This window comes from Athene cunicularia, assembly GCF_003259725.1.
Source record: "Athene cunicularia isolate RWA chromosome 20 unlocalized genomic scaffold, athCun1 chr20_part1, whole genome shotgun sequence".
Lineage (NCBI taxonomy): Eukaryota > Metazoa > Chordata > Aves > Strigiformes > Strigidae > Athene > Athene cunicularia.
Genome location: NW_020799125.1, coordinates 4728354 through 4743178, shown reverse-complemented (window position 1 = coordinate 4743178; position 14825 = coordinate 4728354). Strand labels below are relative to the sequence as shown.

Sequence of the window (14825 nt, the reverse complement as noted above, 5' to 3'; positions counted from 1 at the left end):
ATCAGTATTTCAAAGCCATCAACAAGATCCACTACAGGTTCAATAATGCCCCCACAGTTGAAAGCTGAGGTAAACGTCATGCCGAAGGTTGTCCAGGGGGATTTGCAGAGCCTGCCTCCAGAAGCGAGGGATTTCATTGAAAGTAATGCCAAGCTGTGCCAGCCTGAGAGCATTCATATCTGCGATGGCTCGGAAGAGGAAAACAAAAAAATTCTGGACGTCATGGTAGAACAAGGCATGATCAAGAAGCTGAGCAAGTATGAGAACTGGTAAGTAGTTTGAAGGAAGTCAAGTATCATCTCAGAATTGCAATATTCATTTTCTATCCTGTTTACTTTTAAAACTGCTTATAACCCTTCAGTATCTGCTTTCCATGAACATTTTGGCACTGTAGCTTACATAGGTGAAATACTCAGGAAAAGCAAACTTTTTCCTCTAAAACTTAATATGAAGCATATTATTCAATTGGACTATCAACTGTACATTGTCTCTATTGATTAGTTACATCAGAGAACTGAAATAATGTCATGAGACTTATGTAACTAATCATTAACAATAGCTAAATATTATTTAGCAAATACATCTTTTTAAGTATTCTACTATTTTAGTCAATTAGTTTATTCATCAAATACTTTCTTGTGGCATTCAAATAGCTCTGTGGGTGTTCAGATATTATTCAGTACAGGCATTATTCATATCATGCCGATGAGCTTTGACTGTAATGTATTCAGCAAATGCTTTTTTCAAATATTTCATCATCTCTCCCAACTAACCCAACATGAAAGGAGAATATTAACAACAAGTACATACTCAGGAATTACGTGCCGACCAAGAGATCTTCATGGAAGAAATCTGCAAAGACTTTTGAATAACTAAGTGCAGGAATTTGGCAATCTGTTTGCAGACTATTTGGGAGAGAAAAGGGCAAGATTCACCAGATAAATTATTCATTGTTAATTATATGCTTAGCTGTAGTGATGATGGTTATGACAGCCCAACTAGAACATTTTTATACTCGTGGAAAATTTCTATGCACAGAGGTGAAAATGTAAAACAATCCTCTCTATTGTAAATAGATGGCAAAAATTCTTTAGAGGGGAAAAAGAATCCCCTTTAATAAATTCCTTCACTTTTTATGATTGTGCTTATACTCAGTATTTCTTTTGGGATGCCTCTAATTTAAAGTACTATGCCAATCCACCAAGCTGGATTCTGATCCCATAGGCACTTATACCAACACTTAAATACTTGTTTGGCATCCACTTTGCTCGAGACATCATTTTGTTGTCCCATGAAAAACAACTTCACACTGATGAGAATGAGAATTAAACAAGATTAACTTTTTCCTAGAAGTTAGCAATAGAGAATAAGACTGAGATAAGAGACAAAGGAGTATTAACATGTAACCAGTATTTCCTGGGCCATATAATTTGTTATTTGTACTGGAAAGTCTTGAAACAATATGAGAGAATGTATCTGACTGATTTTTGAGATTGTCTGGTACACTGGCTCTGTCCCTGTAGTTTTGGCTTTACAAAGTGTTGTACTCTTTTGTGCTAAACCAGTCCCACAGAAGGGTAAAAAGTGCCATATTGATAGAGTCTACTTTCCTGATTTTTGCTGAAATGCAGCTGGTTGGCTCTCACTGATCCAAGAGATGTGGCAAGAATTGAGAGCAAGACAGTCATCATCACTCAAGAACAGAGAGATACCACTCCGATCCCTAAAACTGGAACTAGCCAGCTGGGTCGCTGGATGTCTGAAGAAGATTTTGAGAAAGCCTTCAATACCAGGTTCCCAGGCTGCATGCAAGGTAGGCAAGAACAGCTGACCTTGAACTTCTAGGATTAGAGAAACCTACTACCAGTTACAGTTACCTTTAAAGAAATATTTTAGCCGATGTTTAAGGTTTATACCCCTGATATTAGTCACTTCATTGGTTTCATCTGGATCTTTACCATAGATCCAAATGCCCGTGGAAGGATAGTTCTCAGTCTCTTTCCAACTTTCTTCTCTTCATAAAGAGGGGTGAAGTGTGGTAGGAAAACCGGTGACTTTTTTCAGGAAGTCACACAGCAACTAAGCAGCAGACAGGAAGTGAGATGAGAATGGAGGAATCACATCCCCAGCAATAATTTCAGGTTCAGCAATTTACACCAACAGAGAACTTGGCCTCCAGCCACCTTCACTACTGGCTAGACAATTTGTCTGAACAGCTGCTTTCAGCATTTAAGACAGAACTTCTTGCTACACAATTAGACAAACAAAGCTACAGCTCTTTAAACATCATTAGAAACACCCACAAGACAAACAGCTTTTAAAGGAGTGAAAACAACCTCCATGTTAATAATTTCAAAAGTTCCTTGTTTTGCTCATTGTCACATCTTGCTACTCCCTGTTTTCTAGGACGTACAATGTACGTCATCCCCTTCAGCATGGGGCCTATTGGGTCTCCTTTGTCCAAGATTGGGATTGAGCTGACAGATTCACCATACGTAGTGGCCAGCATGAGGATCATGACACGGATGGGAACAGCTGCTTTGAAAGCCCTGAGCAACGGGGAGTTTGTAAAATGCCTTCACTCAGTTGGATGTCCTCTACCACTAAAAGGTAAGAGACATTAAAAACTGTCACCCCTGGAAATTCCCAGGGGCGTGTTTCATGCTGACTGTGTGTTCTCAGCACATCGAAGACACTCACCATAGAAGACCAGGATGGTTTGTGCCACAGCACTAGGTTCAGAACTCAATTAAAGGAATTAAAGCTCAATGAGAGTTTCACAGAAAAGGAGATTATTATCCCTAGTGCTTACCAGGGGGTTTCCTTTAAAGCATCTGGTATGTGTTGTTGTCAGAGGCTTGATGCTGATGAAACAACAGTGTGATCCAGCATGGAAATTGCTGCATTCATGAGTACAACATTCTGTTCTGCAGAACCATTAATCAACAACTGGCCGTGCAACCCGGAGTTAACGCTGATTGCCCATCTCCCGGATCGCAGAGAGATCATTTCATTTGGCAGCGGTTACGGAGGAAACTCCTTACTGGGGAAAAAATGCTTTGCTCTCAGAATTGCTAGCAGAATCGCCAAAGAGGAGGGCTGGCTAGCTGAGCACATGCTGGTAAGAGCTATTAAATCATGTGTGCTTGAACAGCCATTAAACCCTAAATTAGCTCAACATAAATACATCACATCTTGCTATCAATGAAATTAGTCTCATATGGATAGCCCTGTAACATTAGATACAAGCTTATCACATGGCAGTCTACAAGAAGTAGGAAACTGCTTGCAAGGTTAAGTACCAAACATTTTAAAATAGTACTTGTAAAATCATAAACCAAGAAAAATTTGGAACTTCTGACAGCAGCTACTTGTAGGCAGACCCATGTACCTGAGCAGACCCTAAACAGCATCACTGGGCATCCACATTGTCCCTACAAGTCTAATAGCAAAAGATTAATGCAAGTTTTGAAAATTGTCTTTCATCTTGTAAAGAGGTCTGTGCACTCAAAAAATCCTCAAATACTGTATTTTCTAAATGAGTTCTGCTTTGTACCCTTCCTGCCTTTACTTTCTGCTGTCATTTAAACATTCTACTGCCATAAAATATCACTGAAAAAAAGAACTATAAAGTGCATAAGAAAACAGTCTCAGAAAAAAATATCTACGGACTTTAAGAAGTTCATAAGTATCTATATGTGAAGTGCTTTCACTTCACTCCAGTCATGCAGCCAAAAGACTGTTGCCTGGTTTTCTTCTGTCTCAGCTGAGAAACACAGCTGTATACAGTCTGTGTATCAGCAAAATAAAAATACATGTATGAATTATATACATACCTGACATTTTAAAAAAATATAAAGAACTCCTTACTGATATTCTAAGGGCAAGAAGAGTAGACTTTTTGATTAATAAAGTACAGTTTGAGTTATTTGTCAACTATATTACGTGGTGCTTCTTCTGTAGGAACAAATTTGCATAATTAAATATTTTATCATTACCACTTGCTGGGAGACAATCTTCAAAATGAAAAGTGCAAGAAAAAAAGACTGTGTTTAACTGTTGCATTAATTTTTCACTAGATCCTGGGCATTACGAATCCAGAAGGTGAAAAGAAGTATTTTGCTGCAGCATTCCCTAGTGCATGTGGAAAAACTAACTTGGCCATGATGAACCCAAGCCTGCCAGGATGGAAAATTGAGTGTGTGGGTGATGATATTGCCTGGATGAAATTTGATGAACAAGGTATGGAATTGAAATGGGACTGTTTTACAACCCAGCACAGGTTGCTTTTAGGTACAGCAAGACATACTACAAAATTCTGGATAGAATTAAAACAGTTTGATTTACTTATATTTTGTTATTTAACTTCCAGGCAACTTAAGGGCAATTAATCCAGAAAATGGCTTTTTTGGTGTTGCACCTGGAACCTCAGTCAAAACAAACCCCAATGCTATTAAAACCATATTCAAGAACACCATCTTTACCAACGTAGCAGAAACAAGTGATGGAGGTGTCTACTGGGAAGGCATTGATGAGCCATTACCACCAGGAGTAACACTGAATTCATGGAAGAATAAGGATTGGACACCAGATAAAGGTAACCCGGTCCACTCCACAGTCTCTCTCGGCTTTCTCTACTGAAATAAAGTTAATGCTGCCACCATGACCTTTTCACTGTTCTGTACAGGGGAACCTTGTGCTCATCCCAACTCAAGATTTTGCACTCCAGCCAGCCAGTGCCCCATCATCGACCCTGCATGGGAATCACCTGAGGGCGTGCCCATTGAAGGGATAATATTTGGAGGCCGCAGACCTAAGGGTAAGAGGTGCAGCAGCCACACATCAAGGCTGAAGTGCTGACCACAGAGGATCAAAACACAACTGGGCATAGACACAGGTTTTGCTTTCACAGCTGCAAAAGCAAGCAAATAACCATGTTAGTCGAACTTCTCCATGTTAGCCTTTGACACACACACTTACAGCCACTGATATTTCAATGTCTGAGTTGTTAGATGTTAACACAAACAGGTAATAATAATAAATTAGGACTGGAGAGACATCAGCGCCCGCTAACTTGGGTAATACACAGATGCATAGCAAATTACTATACTTGTCTCAATTTGCTTTCAGTTTAACTAGTTCAGATAGGGAATGGTTAGAGAAATTAACTAGTTAGTTTACAGAAAAGGAAGTAAAATAAATTGATCTGTTAAAAGTCACCTGATGTTGGAAAAGAAATAGAAGTGATGCTAGGTCTGAGGCTAATATGACCACAGGACCAGATTCTATTTCCAGTAAAATTTTCTGGGGACTCTGAGGTCCCAGATATCTCCTACTGAGCAACTAAACATGGATATGTTCAGTAATCAGTAGCCAGTTTTGAAAACATTCATATAATTTTCTTTGCTGTAGGAGGGCAGGAAATGAACTGATTAAAAAACCCAGGAAAAATTAGAATATGTTATACAGTAACATGCATTCAGCAGCATCTCAGGTAGCAAAACCTGATATAAAAATGGTTTTTTGACCTCTAATTACTGAAGTGGTTTTGTTCTTTACAGGTGTACCTCTCGTATATGAGGCCTTTAACTGGCAGCATGGAGTATTTATAGGAGCAGCTATGAGATCTGAGGCAACAGCAGCTGCTGAGCACAAAGGTAAATCAAAATTTAATCTGCCTACCTGTATTAAAAGCAATCCCCTCTGGTCTGTCTCCTCTGTCTCCTCCCCTGCTCTTTCACATTTCAGTCTTGGCAGCTAATTTTGCAACCTGTGCATTTTCACAATAGAAAAATATTTGTACTGGAATTAAAAGTCAAATTCTCTGTAAAAGTCAAATTAAGCAAAATAATCCCCTAGGTGGCAAGCATACAGAACAGGGTGCAGGCATGGGTGGGGTTGCCAAAAGCCTTGATACAGAGTTCTTGTTAGAGTCTGGGATAAATAAACTTAAATTTTCTATTCTGCTAGAGCTCAACATAAATACATGAATGATGAAAGCCAGCTCTTGAGGATCCTCATTTAAGCTGCTTGACCTGAGATTTAAGAAATTTAATTTCCACTGATTACAAAAATTAATTTAATGTGTATTTTTTCTGTACATCAAGGACAATGCTTGTATTGTTTCTTATTGGTTCATATACAGAAGGGAGGTTAGGGGACCATGAGTTCTAAATCCTAGGAGGATCTGAATCTTGTGCTTTAGAATAAATGTGCTATTTATTATCTTACATTCTCCATTTGTGTTTTGAACAGGCAAAATCATTATGCATGATCCATTTGCCATGAGACCTTTCTTTGGCTACAACTTTGGTAAATACTTGGCCCACTGGCTCAGCATGGCACATCGTCCAGCTGCAAAACTACCAAGGGTCTTTCATGTTAACTGGTTCCGGAAAGACAGCCAAGGGAAATTCCTGTGGCCTGGCTACGGAGAGAATTCCCGTGTGTTGGAGTGGATGTTCAACAGAATCGAAGGGAAAGCCTCTGCCAAGCCAACTGCCATAGGTTACATCCCTGCTGACACTGCTTTGAACTTGAAGGGTTTAGAAGATGTCAACTTGACCGAACTGTTTGATATCTCCAAAGAGTTCTGGGAAAAGGAGGTAGAAGAAATCAAACAATACTTTGAAGTGCAAGTTAATGCTGACCTTCCCTATGAAATAGAAAGGGAAACACTTGCCTTAGAGATGAGGATAAAACAGTTGTAGCTGATCAAACCTACAATTATTTATCAATCCACATATACCAAGACAGGACAAACACATTTTACCAAATCACCACGGGAAGCATAACAGCACACTGATGGGCAGGGTGTTATAATGAAAGTAGGTCTTAGTTTAGTTAGAATATAGATAGGGGCATTCTAAAAGTAACTCCAGACCTAATGATTTATAACTACATCAGTTGTTGTGAAAAGGTGAACAGCTGTGGGAATGTATGTGCATATGGTCTTCAAAACCCAGATCTGCCACTTACATGCACATATAGCTATGATGTGTGTAAATTATTTGCCTAGTTCTTAATATACAATCCAGAACAATCCAGCCTTCGAAGTGTAGCACATTGTTTCTGTCACACAAACCTTTAGAGTCTACAGGACTCTACAGGACAGAAGAAAGAAAATTAGATGGTGTATATATGTATTGCCTAAACATATTTCATGGCTTAAATATTTTTTAGAAAAATGAAGTGGTAACTTTTATCAGAGTGAGAGATGACTTTGTATTACTAATGCATATTTAAGATATTGCTATTATATATGACTCATGTTCCTGTGATTTCCAGATGTTTTGAATGACTTGTTCTTTAAACTATTGAAATAAATGTTTATACAAAATATGACCTCATTTCCAGTATTCTCACTGTTTATAAACTACATGCATATAAATTGGGCCTCCTGTCAATACCACAGCACAGAGAGAAATTCACATGTGGAAGTTAGATGTTGACTAGCATTGATCTGCTACCCCTAAGCCAACTAGTTTAAGCCATATACTGTCTTTGCAACTTCTATTCGTGTCAAAATAACAAACCAGAAATTATGATACCAGCTGTGAGCAGTCATCCAGCTCAGGACATGCTCTCCATAACTGGGCATTGTTAGTTACTTCAGGCATTTATAAAATAAACTAACCCTCTAGGAAAGCCTCATATTAGGACCTTGCTCATCTGATAAAGTCACAGGATTTGTTTCTGTTCCGCCGTACCTTGGCTTTTGCAAGAATAACTAGTGGAGCTCTTGAAGTAAAGGCAGTTTGGGAAGAGTTTTCCAGGTTTGTTGAGATGCCTAAAGCCTTAGACAGCTCAATGAAAATAGGGGCAGGAGTCTGTGTTGGCTTCCTTGTAGATCCAAGATAATAAAACCATCCCATGTTCTTCCAATTATCCTTTACATGCTTCCCACATCCCTGGCAGGTATCCTGCTTTTTCACTTTGAATGCTTGATCTCCCAAAATATATTGCAAATATTTGCTTAGCAAAAAGAAAATCACTTACATTGTGTAACAAGCCTTTTTATAGACCCTGCTTCCTTGCAAAACAAACAGTACCAGGGCTGGTCAACAGATGCCCTTCGAATTTTGCTAGGAGAGGTCACATAGTCTGAAAAGCCTCTAACTACCTCCTGACTCCATGTTGAGGACTTAATACAAACATTATCAGTTCTGAAGCAAATAATACAGCATAAATCAATAGCTAGATCACACAAACACCAGACAATAGAACACTGTGACAAAAGCAGAGGAGAGCAGTGCAGCCTCTGTAGAGATGATCATCAGTTGACCTGCTTGCTGGTCAAAAACCACATCTGCATGGAAGCAGGTCTCCTATAGGGTCATCTTTAGCCTGTGTACTCTCCAGTGGGCTCCAAATTAAAAGAAAAATCAAGGTGGAAGACAGTAAATAAGGCAGAGGAAGTGAGCTAAGACAGACTAGTATATGCACTCCTCAGATTCGAGGACTACTATCACGTGAATAAAGTTGTTTATAAAGTAATTCTAGGAATAGTTGATGAAAGGCTTGGGCCATTCCCAAATTGATATGACAGTATTGGACCTGGTATGTGGATAAATCTAAGGAAGAACAAGGAGATCTAAGAAAATCTGTCATGCTAATATCAGAGAGTTATGGCCAGTTACAGTCTCAGAGTTTCTTATGGGCCTCATGAGAGGATCCCAGTCCTGAGCAGTGCAAACATGTTCCAAGCACATTTTGAAATGCTGCCCACAAAATGTACAGAAGCTCGGGGCTTTCCAGAGCTCTCTGAGCAGCTCCAGCACGCTGTTCTGCCTTCTCAAACACAACCAGGCTCAATATTCTGAGTATTACAAAAGAAACGACTCATACTTCATGCCAGAGGAATCTGTGCCAAAGGCCCAAGCCCAGCAGACATATGGACACGGGAGAAGTGACACTTGTCCTATAAAATGCTGCTCAGTGAGGAGATAGGTGGCATCACTGTGGGCCAACACAACCGTTTCTTACTGCACGCACCCAGCTAGCAAGATTGTGTTATAAGGTGCTAACTGCCTTGAGAACATCATACCCCAGCCCAAAACACTGGATTTCGTGATCTGACTAAACCTTCGCTTTCCCTTCCTCACCCCACGAGGTTGGCAGACTTTCCTTCCCCTGACCGCCACTGCCCTCAGGGTTCTCCTCTGGGTATTTCTTTCCACGTAACATAACGCAACTCATGGAAAGTGGCTATCACGAGCACTTCTGGCAGAAATACTTAAACCATTTGCAGTTCTCCTACTCCACACATTTTAACCACATGCACCTTTTCAAACACTGCTCAGAGACTGACGGGCATGCAAATCATTCCGGAAACTACAGAAAATGGGGGAAAAAACTGCTGTACTGTTAAGGCTGAGAACAAGAATATAACTTTTTGCGTGAGTCATTCAACAGCTCCTTTGTATGTAAATATGTCCGCAACCCATCAGCATCTATGGGGAGTACAATTTACATTTTGAATGATCAAAATGTTTAGTATTGGCAGAGAAAATGTTTAAAAAGAGAGAAGGCGGCGGTTTAAAATTTAGAAACTTAGTCAACCGTGCCAGATTATGATCTCAACTTCTCTCCCTCCAACAAATACTATGCTCCATAAAAACAAAATGAATTAGAACAAAATGCTTTTAAATTGAAATTTGGAAGTTCCCCTGATTTTCAAAAGAAAGAGGGGAAGGCAACAAATGCAATAAATTTCAACAAATTAGTAGAGGAGTATAAAACTTGGCCTATTAAACGTGCTTCAGAGAAGGGAAGCACTGGAAAGACTAACACATGAAGTGTACGGAACCATAACATTTGCAACAGCTGTGTTATGAAATGCACTTAGTATTCTGGGAAGTGAGAAACAAAATACTTTGTTAAAACACTTGTGGATGTACCAGTGGCTGAAAAGAAGAGAGACAAAGTTAAAATCACAGCTCAAACATTAATGCTATCGAGGATACGGTCTCTGGTACCTTGTTTATGCCATGATTCACTGAACAAGACAACAGAGAAATGGATACACCACATCCAGGGGAGGCTGTGCTTGACTCCCTTAAAGTTAGCGCAGTCCCTCTAAATCACCTTCATCTACTTGGGCAAAAAGTCTGGCTTCAGTGCCAAGTACGCCTATTAATAGATAAAACCAAAGAACTCAGACCCAGACCTTGGTCCAATATTTGCACAGGTTGAGAAGTCTCCAAGCCTGATGCCATTCTTTGGACTAATTTCTAATGTTTCAAGGTCAAATTTTGACTGTGTTTTGTCTTGTTCCTTCAAATCCCTTCCTCAGGTATCAGTCTCAGTAGTAATTAGCTTGAGTATATAAGATATCCACACACCTGTATTCTGTCAACATGATGAAGGTTAAACCAAAGAAATAAAACTAAAAAGCAACATCCAGCTTGCTGCAGAACTCTTACTGTAAAAAAGTGAACCCCAACTGCAAGTCTCTCACAATTCCATGATGACAGTGCTATTTTCAGGGAAAGAAGTAAAAATCAGAAAAATGGCATTTGTGCTCTGGGAAAAACTGTTTTCCAAAAACCTTGGCTACCATAGTAACGTGATTTATTCCATACTTGCTGCAGTATAGTCAATTAGCTCCCTAACTGAAAGACAATTATCGTAACTAGAGATGTACCTGGCTGGAACACTACTGAAATGCTGCTTACGAATGGCAAAGCAGAGTGCTCTAAAATCCAAATTAGTAATCATTATTGTCGATCACAGAGGACATTTCTGGCAGTGGTTTAACCTCAGAGATACAAAAGGGCACATTTGTCAAATGGGTGCTGGCAAACCCCAGTCACTGAGACTCCAAAACACGTCCTGCAACATCTGTGAATCTGTATGCAAAACAGCTAGGTGGAAAAATGAGAGGAGAAAGAAATAAATGAATTGCTATTGTATGCCTTTACTGCATTCTACAGCCATCATGGCTATAACTTTCGGCAGCAAAACTTTAACAGAGAAAGATTTTGTGAGCAAATTATGGCAATCCACAGATATTAATATGCAAAATTCAGGCCGTATCTGATCCTTGCAAACACAAACATTGTTGTGTTTGTTGTAAGACGCCATGCAGACGACCTCTGAGCTGTCCCTACTCAGCGTGAGGGGCTCTAAGCTGCCTTCATCACCATCAGGGACATTGGTCACCTCAGCATTCATTTTTCTCCTCCTTACACTGGCTCCGTGAGACTGCCATGGCATTTCTCCAGCGTAAGTGTGACCAGATGTAAGTTCTGAGATTATCTGACTCCAGTTTTTGTTCAAGCGGGTAAGTTGCTTAGCAGAACTTTTTCTAACACACAGCCCAGAAATGTTTTGTGTCTTCTTTTGGAAATGTCAGGTCCTGGCTATTGGAAAAGAGAAAATATCTGTTTTAATCCTCCCAAAGAAACATATCGGGTTTTGTGCTTTTTTAATGCAGCTTCGAGGCCCTTTAGTCAGCTAAAAAAACCCCACCCCTTTGTAAAACTGCAGGGGTTTTTTGCTGTTGTCTTTTTTGTTGTTGTTGTTTTTAAACAAAGCTACTAGGTTTTCTTCTTTTTTCTTGTAAAACATTACACCACCATTTCCCAGGTTGAGATGGCCAAGGCATGGTCCTTCCCAGAAATTTGCTGCTGATAAACAGCTGTTCTCCAGAACAAACTAAGCTCATCCTCCACAGAAAATAGCTCCTAGGCCCAAAATTACTAGCTCTTACCCCTCCTTTGTATAGTTTGGGGGGCTTTAAACTAAACTAATAGTCTGAACTCTTCCCCCTCCTCATTTATCAGTAAGATCCTAGGAAGGCCCTGTCACCATGGTGGAGGCTGGCACAGCAACAGCATGTGCATACGAATGCCATCTCAGCTATGAATGTGAAGAGCACAACAAAACCTAGTTTTACCCACCGGAAGCCATCACTATATTTATCTGTGTCTTCCTGAACAGATGAGAAACTTCCCATGGTGTTCTGGAGCTCCAGATCCTGAGAGCAACTATGAATAGTAGCTTTAAATTTAACCAAGGTTGGAAAGAGAGTGAAACCTAAATGCTACAAGATGATGCCAGTTCAGCTGGCTCAGAAACCAATAAAGCCTTGCTTGCAAGTGGCATGGAGATAAATTCCAGCCCACAGGGTGAACAGCATCACCATCAGTATCCAGTAATGCTGCAAAAGTGGTATGACTTTGCACGACTTACACACCACTAAACCTAGAGCAGTACAACTCTCCCAGGAGTTAGCCCTGCTGGTAGAAGCCAGAGGGTGGTGAGGCCCAGGGGAACCTTCTGGAAGTGACAGTGCATTGCACTGAATCTCATCAAGCTATTTGACTCCTATGTTCCTTTTCCCACAGCTCGTTCAAGTATGACCAGGCTAAGGAAGTGTGCCTGAACTTTTGTTCCACCTCAGTCACTGGTTTGCCTTAATGTTAAACAGTAAGTTTGTGAAGAGCCACATGGCACTGACAGTGGAGCTGGTCGGCAGAGCTCCCGCTGGCTTTGGCGGTGACAAGAAGAATCTGTGGGTTCTTTGCTGAGGTTTGTTTTTGTACATTTGGTCTGGTTTTGCCTTTCAGTTTGGGATACTCCCAACAATTACTTGAAGCTCCAGAGGTAGCCAGTAGAAAAAAAAAAAAAAAGCTATAAATTTAACTAGGACAACAGTAGGGAAAGGGAGGGGGAGGCTGTTTGAGAACTGTGGGTTGACTGGTGGTCTTAAACAATATCCTTCTGACACTAGTAAGTAGAAGCAGGCCTCAGATTCCATGGAGTTTTCTTTATTCTGTAAAGACAGAAATCTGGCTCTATTTCATCATAGTTATCTACACTCAGGCACCCCTCCATCCTTGAAGGAGATTAGTAGTGATAATGCATCTGGTACCTGCCCCAGCAATAACAGATCTATGTGGAGAAGATTACAAGAAATTGTTTGGACTTCTGCCCAGTCCTAGAAGTCCCACCAACCATTTCCAAAAGTCCCATCAGTTTTTATGGCTTGTCTCTCAAGAAGGCTGCTGAAACCTACATGAAGGAGAGACTTTAAAAAGATTTTTGCAGAAATTTATTTCTGGCCAAATTATGATTGCTTGGAGGAAAAAGAAGCCACCATACAAATCTTGTTAGAGACTTCAGCAGGAACTCACAAACCCATGCAGAACTGAGATAAGCTAAAAAAAGCAATAGCATCCAGGAAGGAAAGACGGACCAGCCAGCCAAATGCAACTCTTAATTCCAACCCGTGACAGACCCCTGGGGCAGCTCCAAAGCCACTTAGCACAAGCGTGGAGCTGGGCCAGGAGGAGATGCTGGCACCAGAAGAGCAGCTCTAGCAAGTCCAGACTGCAATTTGGTGATTTGCTGAGGGGGACAGACTCGGACAGGCTTGATACCCCCAGTACCACAAATGCACAGCTCCCCACCTTCAAAACCCTCCAAGTCAGAGAGCTCCAGGGACAGCGTGATCCTCGAGCTCCCTGCTCAGCAGAGTGTGCGCCATGTGCGTGCATAGGAAAACGGAGTAACAGCACATCTGTTAACAACACAAAAACACGCTGGCAACGCTCGGTGCGGCTTGGCAGGGGAACCTATATGAACTGTCTGCAGTCCAAGGTCTAAAGGGCAATCTGCCTTCAGAGATGCCTGCAACTTCAAGGAACCAGGTCCTGGAGTGAAGTCTGTGCCTCTGCAGCACACAGCCTGCACCAGGCCCCCGACACGTGCCACTTCGTGCCACACATGAGGTGAATTTCCCAGGAGAGTGAGGGGAAAAAAGCACACAGAGCATCTCAAGAGGCTAAAGGCTAATCCCTGTGCCTCTTGGCCCCCTCCAATAGACCTCACCAGAGCAACTGCTCTGCCAGCACAGGATTACCAGGTGCTGGGAATATTAACTACAGCAGGGACTGGAAAATGCCTTTTTTTTTTTTTGGGGGGGGGGGGGGCGATACAGCACATAGAGCTGCCAGGAAGGTGACTGTACTGATTAGTCCTGTGCAGGACTGTGCTGACAAGTGTCTGGCCTGGGGTCCCCAAGCAGCACTGTTCAGTGATGTAGGAGGAAGGTGAAGGAGGGGGACCAGAGGTTTCTAGCAATGACAGCTAGAAAACTCCCTACAGGCTATGTCACACTGCTGCAGTATCTCCAAACACCCGGCTCTCTCCCATATAGTTATTCCCTTAGAAAGTAGAAGCTGGAAGCTTCTTCTGTTCCAATTGCTGGGGAGCAGCTCCCAACCTCCCAGTCCAGGTGAATGTGTTTGCTGGGTGCTGTCCCTGCACAGACACAGCACGAAGGCCAGGGAGGGCATCTGTTCCCAAGACATTTATGATTGTGCCAGTTTTTTTGAACCATGAATTTGAACAGAAACCATGTTGCACCTTAAATGTCACTGCTAGGCAGAAGGAAAGTCATGAATCTTCAGCAATCTTCCCAACATCATAATTTTCAAGCAGAAAATGAATATACATTGGAAGAAACACTACAGCTGTGACTGCCTCGGTAAAGCCATTAACAAATGCAATGTAACACGTCCAAGTGCAGTCAGCCCTGTCTGGGGGCTGCAGGGTCTTTCTCCCATCCGTCTTCTCTCCCCATCGCTCTGCTTATTGTTTGCTTCATTGTTAATCCCACCTAATTTAAAAATAGGAAATTGATTTCTTATGTATCCATTACAAACCAAATCATTTCTTTATTATAGCAAGGATCATATTTCATAAGCAAGTCATGGCAAATTAAAACCATGCCTGTTTCTTTGATGAAATAAGGGAGAGAAACGCTGGAGGGGAAGGCACAGACAGCTGGGGGCTGTCATGCAGCCAGTGGTGCAAGT

General features: G+C 41.2%; 1 protein-coding gene across 1 annotated transcript; it reads left to right on the top strand.

Moving 5' to 3' along the window:
- Window positions 1–7342, top strand: PCK1 (phosphoenolpyruvate carboxykinase 1). The gene is made up of 9 exons (XM_026862075.1): window positions 1–269; window positions 1632–1813; window positions 2407–2610; window positions 2934–3121; window positions 4080–4242; window positions 4373–4597; window positions 4688–4819; window positions 5562–5657; window positions 6256–7342. Exons 1-9 carry the CDS (start codon window positions 46–48, stop codon window positions 6708–6710), a joined length of 1869 nt encoding a protein of 622 aa, XP_026717876.1. The 5' UTR covers window positions 1–45; the 3' UTR covers window positions 6711–7342.
- Window positions 7343–14825: the final 7483 nt, after the last annotated feature.

Excerpts from the sequence above, each read along its gene's own strand:
- PCK1 (XM_026862075.1), top strand. The coding sequence starts at position 46 with ATGCCCCCACAGTTGAAAGCTGAGGTAAACGTCATGCCGAAGGTTGTC. Across the intron at positions 270-1,631 it reads CTGAGCAAGTATGAGAACTG|CTGGTTGGCTCTCACTGATC; the intron begins GTAAGTAGTTTG and ends GCTGAAATGCAG. Across the intron at positions 2,611-2,933 it reads ATGTCCTCTACCACTAAAAG|AACCATTAATCAACAACTGG; the intron begins GTAAGAGACATT and ends TCTGTTCTGCAG.